The sequence below is a fragment of the Empidonax traillii genome, unplaced genomic scaffold, assembly GCF_003031625.1.
Source record: "Empidonax traillii isolate 1590-97213 ecotype Southwest subspecies unplaced genomic scaffold, ASM303162v1 scaffold16:size2589160, whole genome shotgun sequence".
Taxonomy (NCBI): Eukaryota; Metazoa; Chordata; class Aves; order Passeriformes; family Tyrannidae; genus Empidonax; species Empidonax traillii.
The window spans coordinates 2,536,875-2,551,930 of NW_020955209.1; the positions used below are offsets into that span (position 1 = coordinate 2,536,875).

The 15,056-nt window shown below is 38.7% G+C and overlaps 1 protein-coding gene across 1 annotated transcript in view; it reads right to left on the reverse strand.

Moving 5' to 3' along the window:
- The window catches only part of SESN1 (sestrin 1), an 81,095-nt gene extending 66,172 nt beyond the window's left edge, over positions 1–14,923 (reverse strand). Inside the window, exon 1 of the mRNA XM_027895622.1 lies at positions 14,645–14,923. Coding sequence (XP_027751423.1) covers positions 14,645–14,908 — 264 coding nt within the window. The 5' untranslated portion in view covers positions 14,909–14,923. The remainder of the gene's footprint in view (positions 1–14,644) is intronic.
- Between the last annotated feature and the right edge of the window lie 133 nt (positions 14,924–15,056).

Sequence of the window (15,056 nt, forward strand, 5' to 3'; positions counted from 1 at the left end):
ATCAAAAAACTGGAAACATGAGACATGAAGTCTCCCCCAAGTGTTCCTTCAAATTCATTACATCTCTCTGGAGTGGGTGCATCAGCTTCAGTTCACTCCATGTGGAATTCTGTGAAGCATGCACAACTGAGAAAGAGCTTGCTAAAGCTAATTGAACTGTTGTGGACTTTATCTATTTACTGCTATGGTAACTGCAGTAAATAGATAAACTGCACACCTGCTAGCCCACAGTGAGCCAATTTAGTCCTGAAAATACTGCAGCTGCATTCATTTGATACCCAAAACATTCTTCCTACATGTCCCTACTCAAGACTTAACTTTTCAGATTAAGAGACAAGTGTGAGTGTCAGTCTGGCACAGTGAACACGAACTCTAGGAAACCTGAAATCTGTACAAGGAGACACAAGATTGTTTATAATTGGAAGTACTAAGAATGTTTTGAAATGGAATCCTGCAGCCGGGTATTAAGAGGCTTTTGGACAGACCAGCCAGTACAGAGATTCAACCCTGCAAGCTCATATATGCTTCACTTTAGCACACATGAGCAGTAGTTATGTTAATTCAGGGATGCTCCCAGGAAAATATTGTTTCCAGGATAATGTCAAAATTGTATGTTGTACACAACACTCTTAATGAAGTACCTGCTGGTTTGTCATCTATAATTATTAGATTATCAGACAGTAATAATGTAACTGCCCTCAGTAAAGCAGTTCCCTCTGCAAATGTGACAGTGTAGGTGGCCAAAATACTACTGCTAAGACAATAAATACTCCAGTTAAAAATTAAACTTTTCAGAAAAAAATAAAGGGGAAAAAAAAAACAACACTCAAACCAAAAATCCATCCACAACAATCTAATAAACAGATGTGTTTAATATCATAATTAAGTTTCATCTGAATAAAGAAAAAACGCCTTGCTCTTGCGGTACAAAAAAAAAATCTGACCTATTTTCTGTAGCACAACATATTTCCCCCCCACACTTCAAAAAAAGATCCCAGAAGCTAAAGTTTCAAAAAGCCATGTAGACTTGTACTCCATCCCAGTTTTCTGAAGTTAACATACTTATAAGTGTTTTAAAAAGAAACTGAAGATAGTTACTAGAAGTTATGATTCGGAAAATTATTTTAGCATGTTTCAGTCTTCACCAAAATTCTTGTTGAACTCCATTTATTTAAAAACTGGATTAAAACTACTTAGTTAGGTAAAATCCTTCACCCCACCTCACAGGGCCTTCAAAGCTTCCTCACTACTTTGGCTTTAATTTAAAGCACTTTTGGACTGAGGCAAATGAATTTCACAGCAGCTGGACAACAAGTGCTTTTTCCTAATTTGATGAAATGTTTAGACCTCGGCTATTTATTTCTCCATGTACTTATTTCTCCATGTCAAGTTTTGAGATGAGGTAGACCAGGTTTCAAATTCCAGTCCATATCCCACTCATGCTTAAATGAGATACTCCTATACCCAAGGCAAACACTGTAAGATTTTTACTACTTTAAAAGAAAGCATGCATTTTCTACTGCTTAAGTAGTTCTACTTTGTTCAACTGCCCTCTAAAGTCACTTATCTGAGAGGGACAAAGCAAAGACTTGAATGTGAGACCTTCATGCTCATAGTTTTTGGTTATTCTAAGTGTACTTTTCTTTCCAGTCTTCATGGGACTTTCACTCATTACTGAAGAAATCTTCCCCTGCAAACACTTCCCCTGCTTTGTTAAAAGCAGCACACTTTCACATACAAAATTTTTATTTTGAGACACCTCTCAGCTTTGTAACAACCAAGCAAACACTGATATCCCAGCAAATTCTGAACTTCAATCTCGGAAAAACACACCAAAGAACTAGTTCAAATACTGTGGTGGGTTGACCCTGGCTGGACACCAGGTGCCCACAAAGCTGCCCTATCACTCCCTCCTCAGCTGTACAGGGAGAGAAAATAATAACAAAAAGCTCGTGGGTTGAGGCAAGGACAGGGATAGTTCACTCACCAGTTACCGTTGTGAGCAAAACAGAACTAACTTGGGGAAATTAACTTATTAGCTATCAAATCAAGGTATTGAGAAATAAAACCAAATCTTCAAACATCTTATTCCCTTGCCCACCTTCTTCCTTGGCTTAACTTCTCTCACAATTTTCTCTTCCCCTTTCCCAGCAATGCAGGGGAACAGGGAATGAGGGTTGCTGTCAGATTATTACATATTGTCTCGTCCTTTCCCTCCTCCCCTGTGGGGTCCCTCCCACAGGAGACAGGTCTCCAGGAACTTTTCCAAAGGGAGTTCTTCCCATGGGCTACAGTTCTTCACAAACTGCCCCAGTGTGGGTCCTTTCCATGGGACCTGTTCCTTCAGGAATGGGCTGTTCCAGCACAGGTCCCCTTGCAGGGTCAGAAGTCCTGCCAGCTAACCTGCTCCAGTGTGGGTTTCTCTCTCCAGAGGGTCACAGGTCCTGCCTGGAGTCTCCTCCAGCACAGCTTCCCACAGGGTCTCAGTCTCCTTCAGGAGTCTGGTTTGGTGTGGAGTCCTCCAAAGGTTGCCAGTGGAGATCTGCTCCACTGTGGACCTGAGGGGCACAACTGCTTCACCATGGTCTGTGCCATGGGGGAATCTCTGCTCTGGAGCCTGGAGCACCTCCTCCCTCTCCTTCTCCACTGACCTTGGTGTCTGCAGCGTTTTCTTCTGACATATTCTCACTTCTCTCTTCTCTGACTGCAGTTGCTGCTGCCCAGGGTGTTTTTCCCCCCTTCTTAAATACCTTATGCCAGAGGTGCTACCACCATCACTGTTGGGCTCAGCCTTGGCCTGTGGCAGGCCCATCTTGGAGCCTCCTGCTGTTGAATCTGTCAGACACGCGGGAAGCTTTTATCAGCTTCTCACAGAAGCCACCCCTGTAGCTGCCCTGCTACCAAAACCTTCCCACGCAAACCCAATACAAATGCAGAACCAAGGCGGAAAAAAACCCCAGAACATTCTTTATTAAATATCCCGCCTCACACATTTCCTACACTTCATCTCCACAAGAGAGAAATAAAAAAGATTGTTATAAGATATTTATAGAACTTTAGAATTTTCTTCAATAATGAGAATATTTTCTTTAGGATACTCTACTGGAGATGAGTGGATTTCCAAATCAGATCATACTCTGTGAACAGTCATTATCCCATCTAATTAAATGAAGGAAAGCAACTGCCACAAGGACACAATAGCTGTTTCTCTTCTATATTTGCTTTTAATCAGATTGTTACAACAGAATATTATACAGCAGGCTGGTTCAAGTCTTTATTCATTCTATAATCTTCAGAATTGTTAAGAATTCCAGTAACTTCTTACAAGAAGCTTCTCCTTGCCATCTCGAAGTCTCAGAGTTCACTATTTCCCAGAGCTCAATGTTCAGAAGCACAAACTACGTAAAAGGTATCACTTATCTTGAAGAGAAAGTAGTTTACAGACTCTGTTATCCACATTAAGACTGCCTTAATCTCTAAGAGATGGAGTCCTTGATTTCAATGAGCATCAGGAATCTACTGTTGCACCAGAAAAAGGAATCAAGTCTCAAATGAGGCTATTAAATTATATTATCCCTGGCTTCTGTTACATACAGAAGATATTTCACATAATATTATCCCTAGTAAAATCCCTCAGTGCTACTTCAAAATGAAAGAAATTGTGCTTGGCTTACGAATTTAGAGTTAGGTCTTTGTTAGATTGCCTGTCTTATCGTACTGTGTATACGTAACAAGAACTTACAGCACATGCTCTTTGCTATTTGATTTCCACTTACATTTCTTGGAAGTTTTGGACAGCAAAGGGACTCAATTTTTACAAGTTGGATTGTCCACTCTGATTTTAAACAAATATTTAAGAAGTACATAGTGCAGAGATTAGTATTCATTTTTCTGCCAAAGTTAGAAAAACACATGATGATACAGATTTGTATGTTTATTACAGAATCAAGAAGACATCTCCTTTTAGCTGCCTAAACCAACTACATATAAAGAAACAAAAAAAATCTGAGGGTTTTCTTCCCTAATATAATTCTAGTACACAGTATTTTGGAAAAACGATGGCAGACCCAGTTTGTATCTTGACAAAACTGTCATGCGTTCATTCCTCCTGAAACCTTACTCAAAAACCCAAATCTTCTAACAGAAAGTCCTGACACCAAGAAATGAAGGAAAGAGAAGCGACACTTGACCTTCCTGATTTACACATTCTCTTTTGACAGATTCCAGACAATATCCACCAGAGCTGTCATGTTATGAATAGTTAGAAAAGCAGAACACTACAAACCAAGATATCAATATGCCTTCTAAAAGCCAGACAAAAATATTTCCATTTGGTTTATTTTCTTGCATCCTGGAACAGAAAAGTATCAATAAAAATGTTAGAATTAAGCCTCTCTTATATAACACTATTTATACATCAGTTTCTATGTAAATACAAGCAACCATTATAAATGTAACTCTTAAAAAAAAAAAATGTAATCTGGGTAAAGTTAAAAGGCTTCCAAAACCTTTTCTGTAACACAAGTGGGAAGGACAGAATGGACATATAGGACATTAAGGCAAATATCAAAAGCAATCTTGTCCTGGTAAGGACTTATCTTCATAACATGATGAGCTGCAGAAAACATTTTGTGCATGGCAGCTGCCAAATATCTAGTACTGTTAAACCAACACAAGTTTGCACTCAGCATTGATTCGAAATTCAGAGAAAGATTAAGAAAACTTTTTCTCTCTCCAGTCTTTCTTTTATATGGAAATCAGTATGAATCTAGTTTAAAACTTAAATAAATTGAAAATCCAGCAGTTTAATCCGAGTGGAATGTGGTGTTGGCAAACAGGCTGCATTTTAAAGCTAAAAGTTTTGTTGCACCAAAACACCAGGAACAGTGAAGGCTCAGCAACAAGCTGCAATGGAAAAAAATCTTTCAGAAAAGAGGTTCTCCTCCCCACAAAGGAAAAAAAAAAAGGCACACAAGGAAAGGCTTTAGAGCTTTAAATAAGGAAGGCTGTTCTCCTTTTTAACAAATACCATATTATTTCATGTAAAGGAGTCAGGGAATTCTTAAAACAAAACCCTGTTTTGGAAGAAAACTGCTTAAAACCAATTCAATAGCAAGCAAAAACATCCCAGAAGGGAAACTGAACCAAGAGGTTACTATACCTTCAGTCTCAGAACTTAGGCCCACAAAGCCAGTCAGCTATTTAGGTAGACAAAGGACTTGCCAGGAGAGACCTGACACTAAGAAAAGCTTATTATTGACTCCAGAGAGCATAGAATAATGAAAAGAAGTTACAATTTCTAATTAATTTACAGTAAAAAACCCCACCCACATGTTTTCAGATGCCCTGTGCTATCCCTTACTACAATGCCTCCATTGAAAGTAAGTTCCTGTAGTTGCCCAGAAGGAGACAGATTACATGACATAAGTACCATCACCTCTATTTTTAAAATACCAGCCCAATTTTTTGGGGGGGTAATATTCAGGCATTAGAACACAACACCAGTTGATACTTTTAACCCAAAATTACTTGAAAGAACAAGCTTAGTTTCTACATAAAGTAGAAGAAGAAGTAAGGAAAATGGTTAATTGTTTACTAGGTTTAAATAGAACTAAACCAGTTCACCTTCCCAAACCAACTTTTGGCAGACATCTAACCTAAGCTTTCCAGAAAAAAGAGGGAAAAAAAAAAAAAAAAGAAGACAAAGAAAAAAAAAAGTCCAAGTCATTGGAAACATCAAGAAAGCAGTAAACAAGAAAAAAACCACCACTCAACTTTTTGGATTTAATTTATGTATGTAGCTCCAAGTGAAGATTTCCATCTTTCACTTGATTTCTGGAGAGGGACCTAAGCTATTCCCACCCTCCCATCCCCCTTAAAACTGCAAACAATTTACTGGAATAGAAAACCATACTGACAGCAACCATATTTTTAGAAATTTAAACACTCAGTATCCACAGGAAAATATACTCAAGCTTTCAAAACTATTTTTTCTGGCCCACAATGATATATTCAGTACTTTTCCACTATGTTTATTTTAAAAGGAGAAACCCTGACCTCAAGAAAAAGTCAAGAATAAGAAGATAAAACAGTAAGTATTTCTTCAGTGCTCACTTTACATTTGTCACAGTGAGACAATGTAATTTTAAGTTAGCTAACACAAGATGTATTAACTTACACAACCTAGAAGCCCATACTTTTTTAATTTACTTAATACCATATGCTACTTTGTTTTGCGCATTGTATGCTAATTTATAAACCTTTCAAATTCCTAGTGCTCTTCACTTTGCTTGAACATCTCAAGATGCATACAATTTCTCCATATGTGAGCAAAAAGCATCCAAATGCATGCCAAGACACCAAAATGAAGACAGTTATTTACATACTAAATAGGAAAAAAAAATATTTTTAAGATTCAAGTAAAAATAAATTGGCTTTTTGGCAACTTAAAGCAGAGCAGAACTTCTAGCAAAGTCAATGCAGAGAGGGGGGAAGGATCACTTCTACCCATAGACTATTAGTATCAGAGTGAGAAACATAATTTAAGATAAACATCTAAGTTGACACTATAATACATGAGCGTAGACTCGAAAGGATCATCTCCAGCTACGATTTGAAATGAACAGCCAACTTGTAGAAATACCTCTAGAAAGAGAAACAGAAGGAAAAGAAAATTAAAAAAAAAAAAAAAAAAAAAAAAAAAAAAAAAAAAAAAAAAAAAAAAAAAAAAAAAAAAAAAAAAAAAAAAAAAAAAAAAAAAAAAAAAAAAAAAAAAAAAAAAAAAAAAAAATAAAAAAAAAAAAAAAAAAAAAAAAAAAAAAAAAAAAAAAAAAAAAAAAAAAAAAAAAAAAAAAAAAAAAAAGTCTAAAAAAGCTCATATGACTTAGCAAATGCCAGGTCAGGAGAACAGATGCTGTTATTTACAAAATGCATTAAACCTGAAGCATTTCTGGTTTCTACAGATCTCTAGATATTAGCTCCTACAATAAAAAAGACAGGAAACAAACCTTTTTATCTAAGCCACCAGTGCACAATCTGTAATTGCTTACCTCATTACTAAACAGTGAGAGATAAGGAAACATTTTAAAAGTTCAGTTTCTTCAGTTTAAAGCACTTCAGTGCAGCCAAAAAATAAAAACCAACCAAGATAATATTATCAAATGTGTGCTTCACTCTTCACTTCTTTTGAAAACAAAAAAATTTTAGTTACGATGCCCGGAAAATCAATTCACATAAACTCATAAATTTACAGATCAAGTTATTCCAAACAATTATAAGAAAAAGTTGACTAAGCAAAACTCATTTCCATACAAGAAGACTGGCATACAGTTGACACAGAAAATTATGGAATGGCTCTAAACACAGAAACAGCATTATAAGTGACCCAGATACCTTAATTCACATCACTTTGAGAAACTCCACTGTTTTCAAGCAACTCTTTATTCCAACCAAAGACATTTCCAAGGTCAGGCAATTCTACAATTGACAAGCTCAACAAATTTCCCTTCATCTCTCTCAACACCCTGAAGAAAGGATGCAAACAGGCTGAAAGAGCGAGGGGGCAGATAAGGCAATCTTAAGTATTATTGACAATTTAAGTATTTTAAGAAATACGTTCACAGCCCTGTTCTGAATATTCCCTGACATGTCAAGATCAGGTCTTCTCCCCTAACTTCTCCAGCCAGTCTTGCCCCACACACGTGATGCAGACCCATCATCAGAACATGTTTACAATAAATACTGCAGAGGCAGCAGAAGCTCTAAATGAGACTAATCATTTAAGTGCATCATGTGATTACTTCAGTAATCTCTCCCAATATTGAGAAAAGCAAGAGTATCTGAACACCACAAAAATACCCTAACAGACATGATGTTTTGTAAACTAGTGATCTGGTAAAGCAACATGTGGATTTTGAAGGGAGCATCCTACAATAAATAATCAAATCCCTACCACCTAATCACTGGAAGAGACAGAACAGACTTTTGCTATGAAGTGAACTCACAAAAAAGGATGTTTTAATTCCCTTTATGTAAGAGTACTATGGGAAACAGAAACCCATTTGGGTATTGGCATTGTGCAGGGAGACTAGTCTGCTTCCAGATGGTTCAAATTCATCACCACCAGTGAGGATACTATATTTAAGTTCGTAAGCTTCAACAGACAATAAATTTCATCTGAGACACATTTCTGTGGTGACTGACCCACAGTAAGCATCACAGGGGAACATCTCTACCATGAAGCAGGACACAGTCAAATTCACCTGGACAAAAGAAATCCCACAACCTAACAGATGTGCCTAGCTACAGATCTCAAAGTTCACTAAAGAAAGTTACTTGTGCTGTGCAGGAAGACTAAGAAAAGACTTCAGACAAAGTTATAAAGTCATTTATCAAAGATTACTCCAAAAGCAGATTAAAGATTTCAAAAGTTACCTAGTCTTTTATAATACTAGAGTCATTAGGATAAATCATTTGAGAGCAAGGATCATAATTAAGTTTCACCCTTATTACTCTTAACAAGCACGCATCACAGAGCTCAAACATGGAGCATCCACAAAGCAAAGAGTGAACTCTCTTGTGACTTCACATTGCTAGAAAAAAAAAAAATCTAGCAATGAAACAGAAAAATAACTCCTATTTTATCCTTTATGAACACACACATGAGAATCAATACCTCCTCTCCTGGCTTTATTTGTCCTGCCACTGTTGCAGAGGAAGAGGACATGATGTCTGCTTTGGCTGTGACTAGAAGTCTTCTCATCCCTTCTGGATGTTCATTTCATTTAAACCCATACAAGTGTTTTGACAGGATTTGGGAACGTAAGGATATTCCACTTCATGTCCACTGCCAAGCAAACCTAGATCACAATCAGTGCCTGAAGGCTGTAAGACAGAAGGATATATCTGGCTGCTGACATGACTCCTCTCTTCTGTGCCGTAAGAGCCCTCAGCAAATTATGGAATTCTGTTCCATTTATCCCCTAGGGCAGTAGGCCTGAGAAAACAAAGAGGTACTCAAAGCTCCCCTTCAAGCCCAGCTGGCGCTTTAATACAAGGGACAGGTTCCAGATCACAAGTTCCAGCACTACCTGTCTGGTAAATACAGTCTTGGAGATCAAAGGAAAAGAACTCAGTGCTCAAAGTGCTTCCAAGCAGTTACCAACACAAAAGACAGAAAAAGAAGCCGGAAAGAAAAATCATCCAGTTAGCAATATTCTTCTGCCTTTCCCAGGGAGAGACCAGATAAGCATATTGCTCCTGACTGATTTTTAAGAACAGTTTAGACAATGAGAGTTCTAGCAATGAACATGACATTGTTCATTTTACTATCACTTTACTATCCTAATCTTGAAATTTTCCCCAAATGTCTAACCCAAGTCTTTCTGGAATTTACACCCGTTGATCATTCATTCTAGCTCACGTTTCCTTCCTTTTTGCAGTAGTCTTTTCATTCCTTCCAGCCCCCATTTATTTGGTAACATATTGTCCTAGCCTCCTTTTAGCTGACCATCCCACCACTAAATACTTCAAACTTTCCTCACAAAAAAAAAATCAGAGGACTAGATTATACAAGCTCACATAAACTGTTAAAATAATTTTATATTATATGACTGCTCTCCAGCATTCTTACTCTCCCTCCCAGCTTGTAATCTACAATTCAACAAAGCATAAAAAACTGTTACTCAGGATTGTATTGGACAGGACCTTGCAGAGTCTGTACCACGTACTTGTTACCTGACCTCACTTGCCTTCTGGGGATGATTTTCCAGCTAATTTTACTCATTACAAGGTAGTTTATAGATCATAATTCCCTAGGTTGTTAATAAGAATATTATGTGAACATTGAGGGCTCCAGTATAACAACCTATTAACATTATAGAATCTCGCTGCACCACAAGGCCTGTTACTCCATCATAAAAGTAGTGGCAACGCTGGTTTTAAAAGGTTTTATCCTGGATAAGTCTGTTTTGGCTGTTGCTCAACTTCTCATAGGCACCAAAAATGTGTTTCACCACCGGTCCAGTATTTTTTCTTTGAGCTAAAGTTAAAATTCACCAGTTTCATCTTCATCCCATCCCACTTAGCCCACACTGAAGAGGTAAGCACCAATTAATCTTTTTGAATCTGCTACTTCCCTCCACCATCTCAAGATTGCAATACACTACATGAGATTGCTTCAGGTAAGTTGTTTTTTTTTAAGCATCTTGGAATTAATTTCATCAGGCCCTACTAGATTGAAAATCTGTTGCTTATCCAAGCAACCTACAGGTTTTCCCCCCTCTCCTAGCCTAGGAAAGTAGTATTTATGCTTTTATCACGGCTGCTGACTACACTGCCTGGATTAACCCTTTCAAAAAAAAAAAAAAAATTTCAATCACCTCAGCATCATCTGTTAATCCATTAATCTGTGGATCTTTTATTTCTTGCTTTCTTTCAATTTTCACTTCAGCTACACCTCTTTATGGTTTTTACCATCCCGGTTTTATTCATGTATCTTTGTGCGCTTTACATCTTCAGCAACAGTTTCCCATTTTCTGCACGTTTCTTCTGTCCACACTAATGAAAAGACCAATAGAGAGCAAAGTTCTTTTTCTCATTAATAATTTTTCTCTTCAGTGCAAGGGCTTGGTATCACTATATTATTTCTCAAAGAGGTTGAGATTAGTTTCTTTCTTCCTTGTATTTGCCCCCAGTCAAGCTTTACATGCTAAGCTTTTTGACATTTATGGGGTTTATTCTGCTGCTGTCATCTTTTATCCTATGTATGCTGACATCTTGTCACACCTGCAGAACCTGCCTCCCATCTATGTATTCTCCTTGTTTGTTTAAAAAATTCTTTGTAGGAATTTCCATCCCCTGAAGAGTAATATATTCTGCTTAGTGTTTCCATTGGATGGTTACAAGAGATTTGAGCTACCAAATCTCACACTTTCAGTGGTTCTTCTCCAGCTATAGACGTACACCTTGTATTTATATTCCAGTCTCATAAATCTAATTGATCCGATGGAGGCTGGCAGAATACTTTTAATAATCACATGCTTAGACATTCCTCTGCTGTTCTATCCCAAATTTATTTGTGTTGGAGTGCAGACACCTAGCATATTGGGTGGAATGACAGGCTATTCTGCAAGGTCATAAGCAATATGGTATAAAAACTTGCAAAATACTACGTGTGCAAGAAGTTATCAAAAGCCATGATATGTATTTGGGGGTTTAGCTCAAAAAAAATGCTCAAATATTTTCAAATGCAAACATTCAAACTCTTTTCACTTGGTTAAAGCATGGCAATTTAAACATTTAAAAAATATTTTTAAAATTATCTATTTGGTCAAAGTGGTTTTAGGTCCTTCCTTGCTTTTATTAATAAAAGTAAGAAAGTTTTATTAAGAAAAAAGGAGACGAGTTTGCCGATACTGTCTTTGTAATAACTTACAAAAACAACTTGTCTAATCTAAATGAGAAATTAGATATATTCTCTTGGGTTAAAAAGTATATTATTATTATTATTACATATAACCTACAATAAGAAACCCAGTATCCTGAACATAAGTCAGATCAACAGGACTTTACGCTAGGCACTAATCAATTTTTATAGATTCTGATACTATTTATTAATAATAGCATTAATAATGCTATTTTTAATAGCAAAGAAGAAAGTTGCACACTTAGCATTCCACCACATATCAGAGGAAGTTTTATCCAGAAAAGGAAAAAAAAAAAACCAGACCATAACAAAGGCAGGCTTAGAGGGATGCCACGCTGACACAGGCTGCTGCCAAGCCTGCAGCTCACACCAGCCATATAATGCATTCTACCAACTTGCTCCACACACAAAGCTGCAAAAACACGAGCAGCACAGTTGCTCATGCCTAAATATTTGCTGATTGCCCCAACAGGCAAGAGGGTACTAGCCCCAGAAATAAACAGCCATTAGACCGCATGGAAAATTCAAGTCTTGGATTTCCTCACTGATTTATCCTGGAAGCAAAGCTGGAAGATGAAGAAAGCACATTTTACAATTTTCCACTTTGAGGGGGATGGGGGAGGGGGAGAGAGGGAAGGATAAAAAAAAATCAGTCCAGGCTCAGACTACTAGTTTGATTTGGACCATCTGACAAGAGAGAGAAGGAGGGGAGCCCCAGATCCCAGGAGAAATTCTGGATTTCAAGTTGCCTCTCCTGCCTTGGGCTCTATGTCATTTAATAACCTGGAAAAGAATAAGGTTTACACAGCATAATGGTACATACTGCTGTGGACTTAAATACTGTTTCATATCCCAAAACAGGGAGCTAAAGTAATACAAGTGAGTCCTACGAGTACTGATGCTGTTCTGAATAGGATTTCACATTTTTAAATTATTATTAAGCTATTTACTTTTGTAATCACTGCTGAAAGCCATAAGTTAATTATATTTAATTGTTTGCTTTATCTGCCATCTTCACGGCAGCGATTTGGATAAAATTCCTCTTGGACATGTAATCAACAGAAAACCATTTCATGCCTGACAACAGTCCTCAGCATCCAAAACAGAATACTTGGATTGGATTATTTCTTCCACACATTTCTCTGCAGATCCAAATATTACAACAAACGTTTTCATTTATGAGCACAGACACAAGAAATAAGATTTGCCACTCTAAATTCATAAAACATAGAATTCGTCTCTCTTGGAGCAGCTTTTAAAGATTTTCTTAAAATAATGTTGCATTTGATTTTATTTTGCTCAACTTGCTGTTAAACCTTTACCGCAGCTTGTGTGAATGCAATTGGTTTCATATCTATTATACCTTTCACATCTGTTTTTATTAATCAAGCCAACTATGACCATGGGATTTGAACTTGCAGTTGCTCAGTGAAGATGGACATATTTTCTGCCAGAACTTTTTGGCCTAGGTAAAAAAAAGCTTCTAAATAAAGAACAAAAAAAGCTTCTAAACAAAGTTTCTAAATAAGACTAATAGTTGATCGTGCCTCTAACTTGAAATACATAAACACCTAAGAGGGAGTAATCAGGTCATGCATTCTGACCTACTCCAAAATTTAGGTGAGAGATCACCATCTGTTTGGCCTTTGAATAGACTGATATCTTGAACCTGATAAAAACAAGCCTTCCCTTAGCAGTCTGTTCCAGTGACTCATCATTCTCACTAGTAAAAAACTCACTTCTCATTTGAATCTTTAACAGGGAAGATGATGTTGCAAAGGTGCCAGATTTAAGTTTTCAATTTAATATTCAAGTTTGGGGTGGTTTGTTTGTTTCTCTGGTTTGGGTTTTTAAAGAAAAGCTCTCAAGCTTTTCACATAGACCCTGTGAAAAACAATCAACTTCTACAGATAAAATCTGCTTTGAGAAAAATGTCCCATACAGTCTCAGCTGTACAAAATAAATTATACTGTATCTATCACATTGCACACTCTTGAAAAGTTAGATAAAATAGTCTCTTTCAGCTCCAATAACCCAAACTCAGAATGTATTTCTACATATATTATTAAATATAGTGGTTTTCATGTAATACTATGTATGTAATGTATAAACTATTAGATCTATAATATTTTAAAATATTATTATTATTGCTGTTGTTATTTTTCCTAGATTCCCCTTTATTTAACCTGTTAATGTTCAGGGAGAAAAAGTGCAATAGTGGGAATTGGGCAGCTAAGTTCAAGCACAGTTCTATGTATTTGCTTGTGATTAAAGAAATACTCTTCCTTTTCCCACTCTGCAGCAAGTAGTATTTTTAGCAGTGCTGCTGGACTCATTACTACAAGAATTTAAAGACCTGCGCAAAAATTTGAGGTGAGCAAGAGAATTGCAATGCGACCTGCTATAATTAGATTGTAACAGTGGAAGAGTACAAAGTAACATTTATTTTTGTTAGCATTAGGTCAGTAAAAGTAATCCTCTACTGGCTAGGCCGCCTATGAGCTGTTAAAAAAAAAAAAAAAAAGTTTGGATCCTATCGATTCCAGGGGAGAAACTCTTTTCCAATAAACAACAAGAAGGGAATTTTGACAGGCTCTGGCCTTGAAGCTTACACGGCTTTCAAATGCTCCAGAACTTCCCATTTATATTTTCAGTGGGTAACATCGAATGTTAACACTTCCTGCTTTTCTGTCAAAGGTAACCTAGTAATATCGCAGCACTCGTCAAGCAAACCGAAACCAGAGTGTTAAAGCTGTCATTTCAGCGCTTCCTTCAGGACGCCCAACTTTCCAGCCATTCGCTGCCAAGCCCCCTCCGCCGGATTGCACTGAAAGGCTTCACGCTTTTTCACAGAATCAGAGAACACTTAGGGTTGGAAGCGACCTCTGGAGATGATCCAGCCCAATCCCACTGCCAAGGCAGGGTCTCCTAGAGCAGGTTACACAGGAATGCGCCCAGTGGGATTTGAACGTCTTCAGAGAAACACTTCCCCCCCTCCCCCCCCCAACACACATCTTGCCTTTTAGTAAGGCTTTTCCGAATGTTTCTTCGAGGGGGAGAGGGGTGGGGGAGAGCATTTGGCACGTATTAATGCACGAATAAACCCGACAGAGCGGGTCAGACCTCAGAAAAACCGAGGGTGCCCCGAGTGGGACAGGACGGGTCCGGCAGAGCCCCCGACCCACAAAAGTCAAAGTGAGTGGGTTCTGCTGCGCTCACCTGCACCCCGCCGAGGATCGCCTCGCTCTTCTCCCTCACGTCGGGGAAGGGGCAGCGCTTGGAGAGCATGAGCAGGCGGGCCAGCGCCTCGCCCAGCCCGTCGCGGGCGGCGGGCGCCGGGAGCCCGTCGGCGGCCGCGGCGGGGGCGATGCTCTCGGCGCGGCGCAGCACGGCTTGCCCGATGGTGTCCAGGGCGGCGGCGCGGGCGGCGGCGTCGCGGCTGCACAGCCCGTCCCAGCGCACCTCGCCGTCCCGCTCCTCCATGGGGCCGCCCGGCTGCCGCTCTCCCGCCGCCGCCCCCTCCTCCTGCTCCTCCTGCTCAGCAGCCCCGCCGCGGCCGCCCCATGGCGGGCTCCCGGCAGCCGCCAGCCCGCCCACACAGACGAAGACGAGCGCAGAGCCCGCTGCCCGC